General features: G+C 36.6%; 1 protein-coding gene across 7 annotated transcripts in view; it reads left to right on the top strand.

The window, feature by feature from the left end:
• Cnot6l (CCR4-NOT transcription complex subunit 6 like) overlaps window positions 1-19,297 on the top strand; it is an 82,756-nt gene that overhangs the window by 43,147 nt on the left and 20,312 nt on the right. For all 7 annotated transcript variants that reach the window (XM_021210565.2, XM_029545155.1, XM_021210563.2 and 4 more), the window contains exon 5: window positions 11,535-11,624. In XM_021210565.2, coding sequence (XP_021066224.1) covers window positions 11,535-11,624 — 90 coding nt within the window. The remainder of the gene's footprint in view (window positions 1-11,534; window positions 11,625-19,297) is intronic.

The raw sequence follows: 19,297 nt of genomic DNA, 5'->3' as shown, positions 1-19,297 counted from the left end.
ATCCTGGTGAATATTCTCTGTGCTGATAAGCAGAATGGTATTCTATAGTAGAGTGAAATATTCTATAAACGTCTGTTAGGTGCACTTGGTCTACAGCTTGCTTCAACTCTCATGTTTCTGTTTTCTTTCTGGCAGTTCTGGTTATTAGTGAACATGGGATAGTGAAGTTGATGTTTGATACATGTGTATTTTATAATTGTTTCATATTCTTATCATTGTATAATGATCTCATTTTCTTATACTTTTTTTAATTTTAAATTTTGATATAAATACAGCCAGGCACTCCTGGGTTCCATTTCCATGGAATATCGGCTCTCACTACCAATACTTTCATTTTAAAAAATAATATTTCTTTGACCATTTCATGCATGTATACAGTTGGTTATATTTGCCCCCAGCTCCCTCTCCATCTCTCCCTGGACCCCATCCTAGTGTGTCTTCATCCTACATTCATGTACTGTTCCTTTCTTTTGGGAGGGGGATCTCTTTTTGAAATGCTGGCTTGATCTATATAGGTCTTACATAGGTAGCCATAGTTACATTGAGTTCACAAGTGCAACCACAATGCTGTGTTTAGATGACAGCATTTCACAGCACCCCTTCTTGTCTTCCAGCTGTTACACTCTTTCTGTTCCCAGTTCTATATTTCTGAGCATTGGAGGTCAGAAGATTGATAAATATGTCCCATTTAAGGCTGAGCATTCAACAATCACTTATTCTCTACCCTTTGACCAGTTATAAGTTTCTGTATAATAAACTGTTGTCCACTGCATGGAGAGTGTTTTGTCCAAGGCTGCAAGCAGCACTAATAGATGGGTTTAGAAGGTAGGTTGACAGAATGTCTGCTTAACAAAGCATAAGTAACATTTGATTAAGATTTACTGTGCATGGCATGAATTTCCTCCTGTAGAGCAGACTTCTGATCCAATCAGAAAGCAGTTGGTTACCTCCATGGTATTCACACTTCTACAGTGGGTACATCTTTCCTGGCATATAGGTATTGTAGCATTCTGCATACTCTGTTGAGTAATACCATTAATGACTTTTTCTCCTCCAGTGACACTATGCAGAACTCTGAACATCAGCCACCAGGGAAATATTTTCAGGCCAATTCCAGCTTGATTTCTCTTTGTTCTGCAAACAAAATGTTTTGTGTGTTTAGCAGTAGGTTCTTACCATCTAGTTATCTTTGGTATCCAAGAACAATGGCAGTAGATTGTGTTGTTTGGGGGCCTCTGGGTCCCCTGACCATTAAGTTGTAGGGAGTTTTCCCATACCTGCCACTAAAATTTTAATAATCCATGTCTTCTGAGAAGCATTGTCCACGCAAGCAGGATACCTGTGTTTAACTTTTTCTTTTGAATTTTACTTTTTAATTAGCTTACAAAATAGTAGGTTTCTGTAAGGACTTTCCATCTAACCTTAGTTTGCTTAACCCACCTCTCAGCACTCTTTCTCCTGTCTCCACTTAAACCTTATTAAATGTATTCTATCCCTTAAGCCCTTAAGATCTCTTCTCTTTTTACCTCTCATGAGCACTTTCTAGCTTCCTGACCACTACAGCCACCCCGGTTTAGATATACAGCTCTTCACACCTAAGATATATATTTGAGGAGTAAATTGTGGTATTCTTGCTGGGCCTGGGTTATTCCACTGTATTCCAGTTCCATCCATTTCCCTGCAAATTTTATAATTCCCTCCATCTCTGTTTTTACAGCTGAATAAAATTCCATTGTGTATATGTTCCACATTTTCATTATTCATTCATTAATTGATAGACATTTACTAAGTAACTCTTGTGATTTACTAAGTAACTGTTGTGAATAGGGCAATCAATAATGAATATGGATGTGGATATATTTCTGTAGGCATATATGGAGTCCTTTGGGCATATATGCCCAGGAGTAATGTATCTTTTTTCAGGTTTTGAGAAACCACTTCATTGATTTCTGTAGAGGCGATACTAGTTTACATCCCCCCCACCCCCCAGCACCAAGAATCCCTCTTTCCCCACACTCTTGCCAGCATGTTTTACCATTTGTTTTATTAATCATAGCCATTCGAACTGAGGTAAAATGGAATTTTTAAGTAGTTTAAATTTACATTTTCCCTGTGTTTGGTGGCATTTAACACTTTTTAAAATGTTATTAGCCATTTATATTTTTTTCTTTTAGAACTTTGCTTAGTTCCATGATCCATTTTGTTAAAAAAATTTTTTTTTTTGTTTTCTTGATGCTTGCTACTTTAGTTCTTTGTATACTCTAAATACTAATCCTGTGTTGAATATATAACTGGAAAAGATTTCTCACTCTGAGGCTCTTCACTTGATTGGATTGCTATACAAATACATTTTACATTTAATTTTATGAGCTCAGGTTTGTTGATTATTCCTGAGCGATTGGAGTCCTATTCAGAAAGTTCTTACCGATACCTATATCTTGACATGTGCTCCCTACTTTTTTTTCTAGCAGTTTCAGAGACCATTAATAATCACAGTTAATCTTAAAAGGTATGTATTGATTCCTGTTACTTTGTTGATTTTGCAGCATTTGATTTTTTTACCCTTTTTTCTGTCTTGCTTAACTATTATTCTAGCATTATTTATGTCCTGTGGCCTTACAGATAATTTTGTTTTCCAAAGGATTCCTTCAAGTTTTTTTTTTTGTATAGCTTAGTAGTCATGAATTTTTTAGCCTTTTAAAAACATTTTTATTTCATAAAGTTTTACTTTTTTCTTCAATGATGGCTGATAGTATTATTAGTATACCTGTCTGGGTTGGCATTTGTCTTTCAGAACTTGAAATACATCTACACAGGCTTGCTTGGCTTTTAATTTTTCAGTTGAATAACCTGTTTTTATTCTGATGGCCTGTGTATGACTTGGATTTCTTTTTTACTATTTTCAAACTTTATTTTGTATGTTTAGTGTTTTAATTACCACATGACCAAGGGATGTTCTCTTTTCTTTGATTTTTTTTTTCTTTGTTTCTTCCTCCCCCACCCCTTTTGGTATCCTAAATGCCTCCTGTGGTTGAATTAGCACCTTTCCCCCTTATTCTAGGAAAATTTCCATCATGATTCACTTTTAACAATGTTTTCTGTGCCTTTCAGACTTTTCTGTGTTCATTATCCATAGGTTTGATTTGTTTAAGCAGTGTCAGCAGGCACCTTAGACTTCCCACTGGTCTAAGTGTTCTCTGTCTGTCCTTGGTCATTCCACAACCCCAGCCTCCGCCTCAAGCTCTCATCCTACATCTGGGGAATTCTCTTAGGATTATTTAAGGCATGTTTCGCCTTTAGAACTAGGTTCTTTGTCTTTTATCCCTACCATGATAAATTTGGTCCTTTCAGAATTTTATTTATGCCTTATTTCCACTGTAACTTTCTTACTGTTAGAGCTTTGTCTCTGTCTGATTGTTCTAGTTCTACTTTTTTTTCATGCCCAGATAGTGTGCCTCTTTGATCTATGCTATTGGCTGAGACCTAAGAACTTTTTACTTTACTTGACTTACTCTGCTTTTTAATATCCAGCATTTTGGCTTGTTTCTCTCTCTCTCTCTCTCTCTCTCTCTCTCTCTCTCTCTCTCTCTCTCTCTCTCTCTCTCTCTCTCTCTCTCTCTCTTTGTGTAGAATTCTTTTGCTTATTTCATTCAGCTGTTTGTGTCCTCAGTTATTAACTTTGTTCTTTGATTTATTTTAACACACTTAGATTTCTGGGATTTCATTTCAACTTCTTACCTAACTAGATGCCATGACTGTAGGCTCAGTAATTTTGAAAAGAGTTATGGTTTTTTGTTTGTTTGTTTCCTTTTTATTATGCATCCGGTATTACTTTGTTTGGTTTTATTTACTTATTATCATTTTTCATTCTTTCAGTTGAAGTATTTGCAGTGTTCATGTGGGCCTTGTATGTGGTAGAGTTGAGTGTATAGTGAAAAATCTTAGTTCCTCAGTCTAGGAGCTCAGGGTACTGTTGTAAACTCTGGATTATTCCCTGGATAGGATATTAACTGCTAAAGCAACCACAGCTTCTTGTTATTACAGGTGTTAGACTAGTCAGTTAATAGCAGTAACCTCATTTGAATTTAGTAACTGTGGGAGGATAAACAACCAAGAGTGGTATAGAGAATTCTCATATTTTAGATAATAAAATAAGCACGTGGAGGGTAAGGATAAGGATTAAATAATAATCTTGAAAAGAAAACAAAATTGAAGTGGGTAAAGTAGTTGGGGGTTTTACTGGTTTACAGATTTTAGAGGTTGTTAAAGCTATGACGGCTAAGGAGGAGGAGAGAGAAGTAACCTTGTAGGAATAAGGAGTATTTAAGCTGTGGCTGAAGCGTATAGTAAACAGTAGTTTATAGTAAACTGGGTAGAGAAACACAAATACTGTCCTGAGACCTAACTGAGCAGTCAGAGAAAACCATCATCATAACTGTAAGTACGAGAGTGGAGATTAGTGATAGAAAATAAAATAAAAAGAATGCTTATTGAGTAAGATTTTGTAAATAAGTAGAGGTGAAGTTCTGAAATGGTTATGAATCCAACAATCTCCATATGTTGCCTGTGCAGGATTGGAGAATTAAAACCTACTTTTAATCTATTTGTATGGCAAGGCCAGTTTCTTATATGCAGTTCAACTAGTAAGCTAATTGAGGATGTGTCCATGATACTTTACTTTCCTCCTCTTTTGAAAATTATCTTTATATTGGATTTCTCATAGTTTTTCTAGAATGTATTTAGTTGTTCAACTTTAGCATTTGTGCTACTTGGAATTTGGTAAGGTTGATGGATATGTATACCAATGGTTTTCATCATATTTGAGATGATTTTGGCCACAAACTCTTTAACTTTTTTTCTTCTGTTCTTTTGGGACTTGTATCATGTGTATCCTTCATGGTATGTATCTAAGGTGCCTTTCATCATTACTTTCTTTAAAGACTTAGAATCTCCCATGTCTGCACCTTTGGTCTTTGGTCCTTTGTTCCTAGCTGTTCAAGATTTATTGTTGAGCCATTCTAGAGAGTTGCGTTGTTTTGTATCTTTCTCATTTTATTTGGCTTCTTTCTATAGATTGTTTTTTGTTTGTTTATTTGTTTTTGATATATCTGTTTTTCATGTGGTTAAAATATCAATTTGAAACTATCCTTTGATCTTTGTTTTTGAGAGTTTCTCATTGTTTGGCTTATGATGGCCTTGATTTTGTGATCCTCCAGCCTTCTAACATCAGGGATTATATGCTTGAAATTTTAAAAAATTCAGACAATTTTTTGAAGCTCATTACATATGCAGGTAGTTCTCTGATTCTGATGTAATTATTCTAATAAATCCATTGTAATTGGAAAGTGAATTTAACTACACCAAAATCAGCCACAGAGTACACTGAAGATCCCTGTGATCGTGTGCCTACCTGGAACCTGCAACTTGTTATAGTTGCCTAGCATCACAAGATACTTTACTACATTTCCTGTAGCCTGATAAAATACTAGAATTGAAGTATGGTTTCTTCTAAATACATACTGCTTTTGAACAGTTCTAAAGCTTAAGAGCTGTTAAATTGAACCACCCAAGATCAGATTATTGGTATTGTAACTAACTGATGAACAAGGTTTTTTGTCCCCCTCCCCCTTTGTAAATTCATTATCTCCTCCCTTAGTTTTACGTATAGTGTTTTGTTTGTTTGTTTTAATCTTTATAGGTTTATTTGTTTGTTTGTTAGAACTTTACTTTGAAGTAAAGGTGACAATTCAGAAATCATATTTTTACCTTGTTCTTTGTTTTATGTGTTAGTGTTATTTGCCACTTTTCTTCTTGCTTTAGTTAATTTTCAAAAGCAATACTGTATTGTGGCCACTAAAATCTTTCCTCTTTGCTTTGTGGTTCTGTTTGTAACATACTTTCACTACTAAGCAGGAACTTTACAACTTCTGTTATCTTTGTTTCCTGCCTAGGCATAGTTTCAAGGTCAGAGGTGAAACTTGAGCTGTGGTTTTAGCCTTTTCTCTATATAACCCAGCCCTTTGCATGTGGATGGACAAGCCCTCATGGATACTGAATTCTCAAGCTTTTCATTTGGTCAGCCTGTTGTTTGTTCTGCCTCTTACTGTCTTCCCTACTTCCACATAGCTAAAACTTGCCAGTAGTAGTTTTCTGCACTCTGTTACCTCTTACTCAGGCATGTGGAGAGTGTGGAGAAAAAAACCTTCCTCTATGAACAAGTCAGACAAATGCCATGCAGACCAGATAGTGACTAGTCTTTATCAGATGAGATGGGAAGAGCTCTAGCTGAGCTGCTCTGATAGAGTGGATTATAAACAGAACCTTCGGAAATCTTTTCTCTTAATCAAATTTGTCTTTTCCCTTAAATGAATCCTCTCTGGGTGTTGCAGTCTTTTGGTAAAATTTTCAAGATCGCAAATAGAGTAATGTATTGCTTAAAGACAGGGCCATAATCTTAGAAATACACCTTTTGGAACTTTATCTTTCTGTGACTACTATTCTATAATAAAGCTAGGAACCCTATCTCATCTCTTGATGCAATCCAATCCATATGGTAAATATGAGATGGTGAAGTTGCTATGATGTGACAGGGCATGTAATTTACAATAATTTTTTTAAATTTGTGGGAATAATATGTTCTAGTATACTATAATGCATGAACAAGTAACAGTTTTATTGTCATTACATTATGTACCCTACATAATGGTATATTTTATAATCTTATACAGTGGGAGCACTGCCATGTTTAACACCAACATTACCACAAATACATGAATAATGCATCATGGTTCAGTGTTACAAAGGCCATAATATGCATGGAATGAAATGTTTTCAGCTTCATTGTAATCTTAGGGCAGGAACCACCATTACATATGTCATCTCTTACAAATAACTAGCTCTTACTCTTGCATCCAGATAGAATGAAATAGTTGATTCTGAGCCAAATATGAACGTTCAGATTACCATGAACATGTTCAATGGTGCAGGAGATCAAGATGAACTTCTATAGGTATAGAGCAAAAGGAAGCCATAAATCAATGCATTTACCCAATTCATTGGTAGAGGAATATCAGATAAGTGGGAATTTTCTTCATAGACTTTAGATGCTACCTTATTCTTAGCTTTAGGGCTTATGGAAGCTGATAGTTTACTTAAAATAGTATATTCTAAAAGTTGCAGCCATGTTAGGTCTAATACAGGAATTGGTAATAACTATGAAAGGGCAATCAACATAGCCTAGGATAATTTTGTCTATTGATTTGTAACATTCTGTCTCTACAATTATGTTTTAATCAGTCACTCACCTGAATTTTCACACAGATTTAGCCATGTTACTGATATAAGTTGATAGTAGAACCACTTTTATTTTTATTAGTTTTGTTGTTGCTTTTATGGAGTTGCAGGTTGATTTGAAGGGCCTTTCCTATGCTACTTTTGACTAATTTTTAAATTTTGTTTTTCTTGAATGAATGTTTAACATGGCTGTCCTCTGAGAAGCTTCATCTAGCAGCTGATTCAGAAGGATGCAGAGATCCACAGCCAAAGAGTGGATGGAGTTTGGGAACTCTTTACACAAGAGTTGGGGGAAGGATTGTAGGCCTGAATGGGATGAGAACTCTACTGGAAGACCAACAAAGTCAACTAACCTGGACCCTTGGGGGTCTCAAAGACTGAACTACCAACCAAAGATCATATACTGGCTGGATCTAGACCTCCCTGCTCATATGTAGCAGATGTGCAGTTTGGTCATGGGTATTGAACAGTTAGAGCTGGGGCTATTCCAAAAGCTATTGCCTGTTTGTGAGATATGTTCTTCTAGCTGGGCTGCCTTGTCTGGCCTCAGTGGGAGAGGATGTGACTAGCACTGCAGAGAGCCGATATGCCAGGGTGGGGGGATACTCAGGGGTCCCCCACCCTCTCAGAAGAGAGTGAGAGAAGGAAGGATTGTTGAAGGGGTAACCAGGAGGAGAGGCAGTAAGCAGGATGTAAAGTGAATAAATAAAATGAAAAACAAAACAAAATAAAAAAAATTATCCATTTCTCAAAGCAATTTTCTATTCAGTTCTACTTTAGCCAGGTTCTTTGTTTTGTTAGTTTGTTTTTCTGGTTTTGACTGGTGCTATATTCATAGTTTCTGTTGATAAGTGAGAATAAGATTTGAAATCTCCAATATATTTTATATCACATCTTGGTAATATTTTGTTTTTGTTTTTAGCTTTTGAAAGATGTTCCCATTCTTGTTTATCTTCTGATGTGTTTGATCCTTTTATTTAAGGTCTTCTGTTTGTTGTTATCATGGTCTAGTTTGTACTACCATGTATTTTGTTAAGTGATATCCTCTTGTAAACTTCTTTGATTATATTGTGTCCTGTATCAGCTTACTCATTACGTTTTTTCCTTGAATTAGTAAACAAAGTTAAGACTTTGATTATAGCCTTTTCCTATATATGTACATAATTTTACTTTGTTTTTATTTAATCTTCCTCTTCCACGTCCCTCCCCCTTACACCCTAAGCAGTCTTCTCCCCATCTCCTTTAAGAAGAGGAAGCCCCCTCCAGGTATGCATCATACCCTCCCCCCTGCACATCAAATCACTGCAGGACTTGGTGCATCCTCTCCAACTGGGGCCAGACAAGGCAGTGCAACCAAGGGAACAGGATTCATAGACAGGCAGGCAGTGGATTCAGGGACAGCTTTTGCTGCTGTTGTTGGAGAACCATCATGAAGACCAAGCTGTTTATATGCTCCGTGATATGCAGGGGGCCTAGGTCCAGACCCTGCTTGCTCTTTGGTTGGTGGTTCAGTCTCTGAGAGCTCCCAAGGGTCCAGGTTAGTTGACTCTGTTGGTCTTCCTGCCATCTTTGATTTCCTCAGTTTTCTTCCAACTCTTTCATGAGACTCCCCAAGCTCCATTTAATGTTTGTGTATGGGTCTCTGCATTTCTTTCCATTGGCTGCTGGGTGGAGCCTCTCAGAGGACAGTTATGGTAGGTTCCTGTCTGCAAACATAACAGAGTATCATTAATAGTATCAGGGATTGGTTCCTGCCCATGGGATGGGTCTCAATTTGTGCCAGTCATTGGTTGGCCATTCCTTCAGTCTCTGTTCTTTGTCCCTGCACATCTTGTAGGCAGCACATATTTTGGGCCAAAGGTTTTGTGGATGGGTTTTGTTGCCCTTATCCCTCCTCCCAGATTCTGCCTGGCTACAGGAAGTGGCTACTTTAGGATCATATTTCTGACTGCTAGGAGTCAGCTAGAGTCGCCCTCATAGTCACCCTGGGACCTCCCCCATTCCAGATCTCTGTCGTGTCTTAGAGATTCCCCACCTCCCACTCCTGGCCAAATTCCCTTTTCTCTCCCCTGCTCTCCCTATATCTGATCTCCCTCACACCCTACTCCCCTCTACATCCCCTTTCCTTCCCAGTTTCCTCTCTCCATCCACCTCTGATATAAAAGATCCATATTTTATTTTCCCTTCTGAGAAAGATTCAACCATCCTCCTTGTTCTTTGGCTTCTTTGGAACTATAGATTGTAGTGTGGAAATCCTGTATTTTATGGCTAATAATCCACTTACAAGTGAGTAAATACCATGTATGGGTTTGGGTTACCTCACCCAGGAAATATTTTCTAGGTTCATCCATTTTGCCTAAAAAATTCATGATGTGCTTGTTTTAGCAGCAGAGTAGTATCTCATTGTGTGATTTAACCACATTTAAAAAAAAAAAAATTTCCATTCTTCAGTTGAGGGACATTTAGATTGTTTCCAGTTTCTGGTTGTTATGAATAAAGATGCCACTAACATAGTTGGGCAAGTGTCCTGTGGGGATGGTGGAGTATCTTTTGGGTATATGCCCTTCCTGGGCTCTTTTTCTGGTCTCTTATTTCTAGCTCATCTCTCAAGTGATCCTCCTTTTAGGCCAATTTTTAAAAAACTTATTTTCAATACTTTATAATTTTTTTCTATTTATAGATTGGCCAACCTCCTGTCTTTTGTTATAGGGTTATTACTTTATTTGTTGTATTAGACGCTAGAACCGCTTCAAAAAAATAGCGTTCTCTTTTCTCTTCTGTTTTTGTGTTTGCTTAAAGACTCATTAAGCAATGTCTGACGCCAAAGGCTCTGTCAGCAGTAATCTTCTGTTATTGTGAAGGCACACTGTTGATGTAGTTATAAATATGAAGGGAAAAGAGTTTCATCAGTTGATATGAAGGCTTAAGGGACCCTCAGTTGAATATTTTTCCATCTGTTACTGAAAACTAGAGGGGCCTATGTGAAATACTTTTCCTCCTCTAGATCTGTTAAGCTTTAATAAAATTATGATTTGAAGAAAATAGTTTTCTTAGTGTAGTACTGGTAGAAGACACAATTAGCAGTAGTTTGGATTACCTGTTTTCGGTTATGAGGATAGGAGTAGTAACTTCAAGTTTTTCTACATTTTGGAGCAGAAACCAAGTTTCTAATCATTTTTTTCTAGAGCTCTAATGTATAAACTCTCTTATTTTAAGTTTTGTGTCTTTTCCTATTCAGTATTCAGCATTTTAACATCTGTTTATGCTTTTTGGGTAATTTTCCTGAATCTGTTTTCCCTGTTTACTGAGTTTTCTTTTCAGTATGTCTAATCTATTGCCTACCTCATTTGTTGGAGTTTTTCTTAACAACCGGGAAACTCCCATGTCTAGATCTTTGATGAATTTTGCTTTTCTGGATCTGAATGCTAGATAATTGTTGCATGGTTACATCAATCAATTTTTCTTCATTCATTAAGGAATATACCTATAAAAATTTGTTATTGGTATCTTGTTATTTAATATATCTTTTTTCTTAATACTCAAGATATTTTTGACCACTGTCATAACAAGGTTTTCCTTTCACATTTTGCTGTTATCTTGACAACAAATTGTCTTCTCACTTGAAATATTTGCATTTCCTCATGTATAATGTCAATACAAATATTCCAAGGAGACTTCTTCTCTGTGTAAAACAATTTGTTTTTATTTTACATTTATCTATTCATGTGCGAGGTTGGCACATGTTTTAGTCACAGGACTAAAATATAGTTGTTGGTTCTCCTACCATGTTGTTTCTGGGAATAAAACTCAGGTCATCAGGTTTGTCAGCAAGCAACTTTATTCTCAGTCAATTCTCTGGCCTGAAACCTCTTTTTATATAAATCACTCATTCTTTCTTAAATAGAATTGTTAGCAGACTATTTTCAAAGGTAATGTAGACTCTATAAGCTAATTTCTAAATAAACCATGATTAATTACTATGTATGTATTTATGAATATGTATGTATGTATTTCTTTTTGACAAGTGCAGATTTTAGGATCATACACTGAAATCTGGAAATAACTCTTTTGAAGTTACTATTTATGGCTATCTTAAAGTATTTTCTTTATATTCATATAATTTCTTTAGATGTGTGTCACAGATAAAGCAGCAAAATTCAGTTTAGGAAATTAGTATGTTGTTGTATAACATATGCCCTGAAATTGCAATTGTCATGTTTTATTCTTGTTTTCTGTTTAAGGCAATCCTTTATCACAGGATATTATGAGCTTATACCAGGACCCAGATGGAACCCGAAAGCTACTGAACTTTATGCTTGACAATCTTGCAGGTAATGCTTACTGACAAAGCATGGAACTCTACAGATGCTATCAGTAGCTGATGTACCACACAGCACTTAGATAGCTGCTTAGAGGTTTGGAATTTCTGGCTTATGTAGTAATGAATGAAATAGGCAGTAATTGTGAAATTTATGAGATTTTTTTTTTCCATGTGTGAGTACTTTCTGTTTATGAAGCAATGTGATGAGAGTTTTAGTTAATGCTACCTTGTAGGAATGTTTACATTTTACTACAACTACGGCTACTACTACTTTTACTACTACTACTTGCTACTATGTTTGTTACTTCTGAGATAGAGTCTTACTGTAGCCCTGAGTGCTCTGGACATTATAATGTACACCTGGCTGACTTCAAACTCACAAGATACTAACTTTCCTCTGAATGTTGGAATTAAAGATACAAGATGATTCATATATGCCACATAGGTAGAGGTGTCAGAGGAGGCCAGAGAGGGGTCAGATTCTCTGGAGCTGGAGTTGTAGGTGGTAATAATCTGTCTTAAAGTGCTAGGAACTAAACTCAGATCTTTTGAAAGAGTAGCAAGTGCTCTTTAGAACCATCTCTCTAGTGTCAGGATCTTTACATTTTGTAATATAAACATTGAGATAAAAATGGCTAGTAATTCCAAGGCTTATGAACTCAAGATTGTCTTAATCAGTAGTTACCTGAATTTGATACAGATTTTATGTAAAAGTTTACCTGTACAACAATTCTTGTTTTTTTTTTTGTTTTTTTGTTTTTACTTTCAGTATAGTGTTCAGTAAATTAAATAAGATAAACAGTACTTTATTATAAAATTGGGTTTCTGTAAGATAATTTTCCCAACTGTAAGTTAACAAACATTCTGTAGACCTTTAGATAAGCTACCCTAAGGTATGATGCAGGTTAAGTGTTTTAAATACTCTCTTGAAGCCGGGCGTGGTGGCGCATGCCTTTAATCCCAGTACTCGGGAGGCAGAGGCAGGCGGATTTCTGAGTTCGAGGCCAGCCTGGTCTACAAAGTGAGTTCCAGGACAGCCAGGGCTACACAGAGAAACCCTGTCTCAAAAAACCTTTAAAAAAAAAAAAAACTCTCTTGATTTAGTCCAGGGGTTTAATTAGAACACAGTCCCATTATAAATCAAGGTTTGTCTATAGTTTAACTCATTGTACATATGTGGAACATTTGTGAGCGGTCTTTAAGAATACCAGTGTTATAGGACTACTGGTTGTAGTCCATATACAAATTTATTTTACATAAGAAGGCTATTCTGTATATAATAACTTTTTAAAATTTTTTGATATTATAACTTATTATTGGCTTACTTAAGCATTGAAAATGTGGGTATAAGTGTGAGATTAATTCTAATTTACATTTTTGAGTAATGTCTTTCTAAAAATATACATATTTTGGTTGTGTGTGTTGATTTTGTATATGTGGGGCCCATGAACCTGAATGTATGGGTATGAATGCCTATGTGTGTGCACACAATGTGAGTTATCTTACTTTACTCCTTATTGATTACCTGGAGACAGAGTTAATCATTGAACCAGAATTAGCTTTTTTCAGCAATGTTGACTGCCCAGCAGCCTTCTTGGGATATGCTTGTTTTGTCCTCTGATACTAGTGTATATAACCTCTTTTGTATGTAGTATTGTGAATTTGAGTTTAGGCCCTTATACTTGTAGAATATGCACTTTTTTTTTTTACCCACTGAGCTATCTTCTTTGTCTACACACCTGGCCCCTTAAAAAAATTGAAAACCCCATTTATTTAATTATTTATTTGACAGAGATTTATTATAGCTTTGGCTGGCCTAGAGCACACTATGTGGACCAAACTGCCCACAAACTCACATAAATCCACCTGTTTCTCCTGTCTCCTAAGTGCTGGGTTGGAGTAAGGTTACATGATAGTCCCATATTGTATTTTTTGTATTTTTATTCTGAACCATTTGTTGATAATTTTATTGTTTCATTGCTGGTTTTAAATGCTGCATGAGGAATCAAGTGTGGAGCATCTGATGTAAATCAGTAAAGAGGCTGCCTAGCATTCACAGATTCTGTGTTGATCCTAGTGCCACATAACCTGGGTGTGGTGGCAGCATGTACTTGAAATCTCAGCACTTTGGAAGTAGACAAGGGGTTATCAGAAGCCTAAAATTATCCTCATTTACATTTGAAGGTTAGCCTGAAATATATGGAAACAGAAGGAAACAATATTTCTTATTTAAAAATTTTTCATCGGTATATTTGGATTATATTCTTTTTACTCTGCTCCTCCTAAATCCTACCCACCCAAATACATACATGGTTTTTCTATCAAAAACATAAACAATGAAAGCAAACAAACAAAAAATAAGATAAAAAATAAAGCCATGGGTCCTTTCATGTGTACTCTTTGGTTGGTGGTTTAGTCCCTGGGAGCTCTGGGGGGGTTCTGGTTGGTTGATATTGTTCTTTCTATAGGGTTGCATAGGAACCTAACTCCTTCATTGGGGACCCCATGCTAAGTCCAATGGTTGGCTGAGAGCATCTGCCTCTGTATTTGTCAGGCTCTGGCAGAGCCTCTCAGGAGACAGCTATATCAGGCTCCTGTCAGCAAGCACTTGTTGGCATCCACAGTACAGTCTCAGTTTGGTGACTGTATGTGGGATGGATTCCCAGGTGGGGCAGTCTCTGGATGGCCTTTCCTTCAGTCTCTGCTCCACACTTTGTCCCCATATTCCTTTAGACAGGAGTCCCCTGAGTTAAGAATTTAGAAATTAGTGGGTGGCCCCACCCCCAACCAGGAGCCTCTACAGGTTCTCTTTCCCCTTTGTTGGATATTTCAGCTAATCTTATCCCTGTTGGGTTCTGAGAACCTCTTGCTTTCTTGGCATCTGGGTCTTGCTTGTGGCTATCCCCAGTTCTCTGTCCCCCATAGCTACACACCTCTGTTCAAATTTCTGACCCTCTGTATATCATCCCTGTCTCCTCTCGTACTTGATCCTGCCCCCAGTTTTCTCCCTCTTTCTCCTCTCTTCCTCCCAAATCCCTCCCACCCTCTACTGCCTGTGATTATTTTGTTCCCCCTTCTAAGAAAGACAGAAACAGTCACATTTTGGTCTTCCTTCTTCTTGAGCTTCAGATGGTCTGTGAATTGTATCTTGGGTATTCTGAGCTTTTGGGCTAATACCCATTTATCAGTGAGTGCATACCATGTATGTTCTTTTTGTGACTGGGTTACCTCACTCAGGATGATATTTTTTAGTTCCATCCACTTGCCTAAGAATTTAATGAAGTACCACATTTTCTGTATCCATTTGTCTGTTGAAGGTCATCTGGGTTCTTTCCAGCTTCTGGCTATATTACAAGTAAGGCTGCTATGAACATAGTGGAGCATGTGTCCTTCTTATATGTTGGAGNATCTTTTGGGTATATGCCCAGGAGTGGCATAGCTGGGTTCTCAGGTACTATGTCCAATTTTCTGAGGACCGGCCACAGTGATTTCCAGAGTGGTTGTACCAGCTTGCAATCCCACCAACAGTGGAGGAGTGCTCCTCTTTCTCCACACCCTTGCCAGCATCTGCTGTCATCTGACTAAACCACCAACCAAAGAGTACACATGGAGGGACCCATGACTCTAGCCACATATGTAGCAGAGGATGGCATTGTCTGGCATCAATAGGAGGAGAAGCCCTTGGTCCTGTGAAATCTCGATTCCCCAGTGTTGGGGACTGTCAGGGTAGTGAGGTGAGAGTGGGTGGGTGGGAGAGCACCCTCGAAGAAGCAGGGGGAGAGGGGATAGGGGAGGGGGAGGAGGGATCCAGAGGGGAAACCGGGAAAGGGGATAACATTTGAAATGAAATGTAAATAGTATATATATAATCCTTTCTGTGTTGGCCAGCAGCTACTTCTGGGTATGGGGCCTGCTCAGGGGTGTGGTTGATATATTCAGTGACACTTTATTGGAAAAAATGGATATTCCCTTTCCAGCAGGCATCATTTGCAAACAGATAGACATTGTGCAGAGTGAGAGACATTGGAGCACTCAGCCCTGAAAGGGGTGTCTTTATCAAATTTCTCCCGTTGAGACTCTTGGATCTATGCAGAAAAAGGAGTAGAAAGGTTTTAAGAACCAGAGATGGTAGATGACTCCAAGGGGGGGAAGTGTGCCAATATATATGGATGATGGTTTGATGATAGTAGTATAAAAAATCTTGAGAACAAAGACAGTAAAATGTCTCCCTTGATCTGATTATATTTGACTGGATGGGTGGTTTGTTTTTTATTTTTTAATTGATTTCAAATATCCTTTTTACAATGCTGTGACAGGAACTGGAGAAGCGGCTTAGCCATTAAAAGCACTGGTTGATTTTCTAGAGGATAGAGGTTTAATTTCCATACCTACATGGAAGCCTACAACCTTCTCTTTAGCTTGATTGTATTGTGGTTAGAGAATGTAGTCTTTTATTAAAAAATTTAATACCTTATAAGCCAACACATTCTTAGTTTATGTAGGTGTTAAGCATGCACTTCAGAAGAATAGACCTCTGCAGTTGTTGATGGCAGCTTTCTATTATACCAGTTTACGTTCGTCGGTGATACTGTACTAGTGTGGTTAATGTATACTTAATAATTTGGTTTTACTAATTGTTAGACTGTTTAAAATTGCAAATTTACTTGTTTCTTATTATCTACCTCAGAAGTTTAATTATGTGTACTAAGGATACATTTTTGTGTATTTCATTCATTCTTAATCTTTTTTTGTATCTTTTTAACTTGGTACTTCTTTCTTCTGTTTGGTTTATATTTTGTTCCTTTTTGTAGCTAAAGATAGTAACTTAAATTATTAATGGAAATCTAGCCTCTTTTAACATAAACATTTGTGTTTTATGTTTTATGTTTTCTTTTTTGTTTTTGTTTTTGTTTTTTTGAGACAGGGTTTCTCGTATAGCCCTGGCTGTCCTGGAATTCACTCTGTAGAACAGGTTGTAATTGTGCTGTAGTTATGTAGTTATGGAAGCTTTTTTTTTTTTTCCTCTATTCTACTGTCAACTTTTGCTTCTCATGTTTTTTTTTTTCAAGATTTATTTTTATTTTATGTATATGAAAATTTGCTTGCATGTATATATGTGTAACATTAACATTCCTGATGACTGAGGAGGCTAGAGGAGGGCATCTGATACCCTGAAACTAGAGTTACAGAAGGTTATGAGCTGCTGTTTGGATTTTAGTGTACTCAATGATTTTAACTGCTGGACTTTCTCTGCAACCTCTGCTTCTGGTATTTTAAGCTGTTGATTGGCACATACATGTTTACAATTGTTATTGTTCTATTTTATTTTTTAATTTTGGAAACTACTTTATCACGTATTAACGTAGTCATTCTTGGTTGTTGAAAAGTTATTTTCTAATTTTCTATATTGTTGTATTTGAAGGTATATGGAATAGTTAAGTCATTTTTTTATTCACCTTACTAAGATTTTATTTTGCCTTTTAATTTAACTAAAGTTTAGGTATCCTTACTGGTACCATAATAGTTTTTACAATTTTCTCCTTTGACCATCAAATACTATTTAAGAACTGGGAGTGAAGTGATAATGATGTTAATGCTCCTAGTTTTATCCATTCTTTTTTTTTCTTTTTCTTTTTCTTTTTCTTTTTCTTTCTTTCTTTCTTTCTTTTTTTTTTTTTTTTGATGTTTTAGTTTTTCTTCTCATATTTTTCTTTTTGTTTGGACAGCTTCCTTTAGCACTGGCCATTCTTCTTTAAAGGTAGATCTGTTAATGATCAGTCTTTTAGTTTTTCATAACATTCTGACTTTTATTTCCTCTTGATCCTCCTTTCTACTAACCTCAGCCACACAGTAGTTTGGAGTATCTCGAATTACATGCATGCACCCATGACCAGCTCCTTGATTTCTAAAGGATAGTTCTTCTGTCATAGCCATTAAAAAATGTAGGGTTTCCTTAGGCTTCCAATGTAACTTAAATTGGTGTTTTCCTATAGGTAATCTGTTAGGTCTTTGATGTTTCTGAAGTTATTTTTCTAGTTCTCAGAAGTTTAGTTAGAATTTCATCAAATTTATTGGACTTAAATTTATTTACCTTCTTTGATTACTAGTTGAATGGAAATTTTTATCCATTATATCTTAGAAAACTTTTCAGCTTTATATTCTTTGTTCTAGACTATTAATGATAGGAATTTAGACAATTTTATAATTCCATAAGTAATTTCACAATTTATTTTATTTTTCAGTTTTTTGAGAAAGGGTTTGTGTAGCTCTTGCTGTCCTCCTAGAACTTGTTCTTTAGATCAGGCTGCCCTTAAACTCACACAGATCTACGTGCCTCTGTCTCCCAGCTACTGGCATTAAAGGCATGTGTCACCACTATCCAGTGTATTTTGATATTTTCAAAGACTTTTTTTCTGTTTTTGTTTATTATTATTATTATTTTTTAACATATATTCGTTTATTATAAATGTCATTGATTTTTTTTTCTTTTTTTAAATCATTTCAGTGGTCTCAGTTCTGGTTGAACAAGGTGGGTTTGAAAAAGTCCTCACTGCTTTATGGCATAGGATACTTCTGAGGGAATGAATGGCCCTGCTACAGATGTAGCACAACATCATAGATAATTGGCTTCATCTTGGGGGCAGGAGTTTTCTGGAAGGTTGTATTTTTCTGGAATCCAAGGTGATGACAGGTTTAGGATAAATGTCTGGAAATCTTTGGCAACTCTGGAATGTGACATTACAGAAAGTTGCCAGTGAAGTAACTCAGCTTCTTTGTTTCCTCAATTCTGAAGAGAATAAGCTAGCCACTCTTAAGTGAAATTGACATTATAAAACAGTGAAAGAAGTGGGGAGTTGGTGATGCACACCTTTAATCCCATAGCACTTACAGGGGGCAGGGGCAGGGGCAGGGGCAGGGGCAGGGGCAGGGGCAGGGGCAGGGGAAGGGGAAGGGGAAGGGGAAGGGGCAGGCAGATAGGTGAGTTTAAGGCGAGCCTGGTCTACTTTTAAGTCTGAGTTCCAGGACAATGAGAGCTACACAGAAAAATTGTATCTCAAAAAAACACAAAACAAAACAAAACAAAAACCAAACAAAAAAACAATGAAAGAGCAGGTAATGAAAGCCTCATTTTTAGAAAACTTTTTTATTTCTTTTACATTCATTTTCTTTTTCTGTTTTAAGATACTTGATTTACCAGTATGTTGTTTTTACATAGCTTTAATTTTGCAGAAGGGAACAAAGATAAACATGACAACCTACCTTTGTAGTTAAAACAGAAGATTTTGCCTAATGTTTTAAGTTTAAGGCACTTTTCATACAATCACACATGTGGAAATATCATTAATGAGTTTCTTGGCGTTCTTTTCTAATACTAGTTTTAATGTTCTCTGCATAGCTCTTTTTAGAAATTTAATGAAATGAATTTACTGATTGTGTTTGTAAGTGCTCTTTCTGTGTGAGATCAGAGGACAGCTTTCAGAAGACTCCTTTCACTTTGTGTCCTGTTGTGTCACTGCTCTGTGTACTCCATGCTAGCTGGCTTGGAGCTTTGAGCTGACTCTCTAGCCTCCTCTCATCTCATCTTAGAAGAGTGCTGGGATATGCAACAGAGTAAGGCTTTTTACATAGGTTCCCAGGATGCAGGTCAAATTCATTCACGTTGGAGTAACAGGAATTGTTACC

Source organism: Mus pahari, chromosome 13, assembly GCF_900095145.1.
Source record: "Mus pahari chromosome 13, PAHARI_EIJ_v1.1, whole genome shotgun sequence".
Classification (NCBI taxonomy): Eukaryota; Metazoa; Chordata; class Mammalia; order Rodentia; family Muridae; genus Mus; species Mus pahari.
Note: the sequence above shows the minus strand (reverse complement) of the source record. Positions and strands in the feature narration are given on the sequence as shown.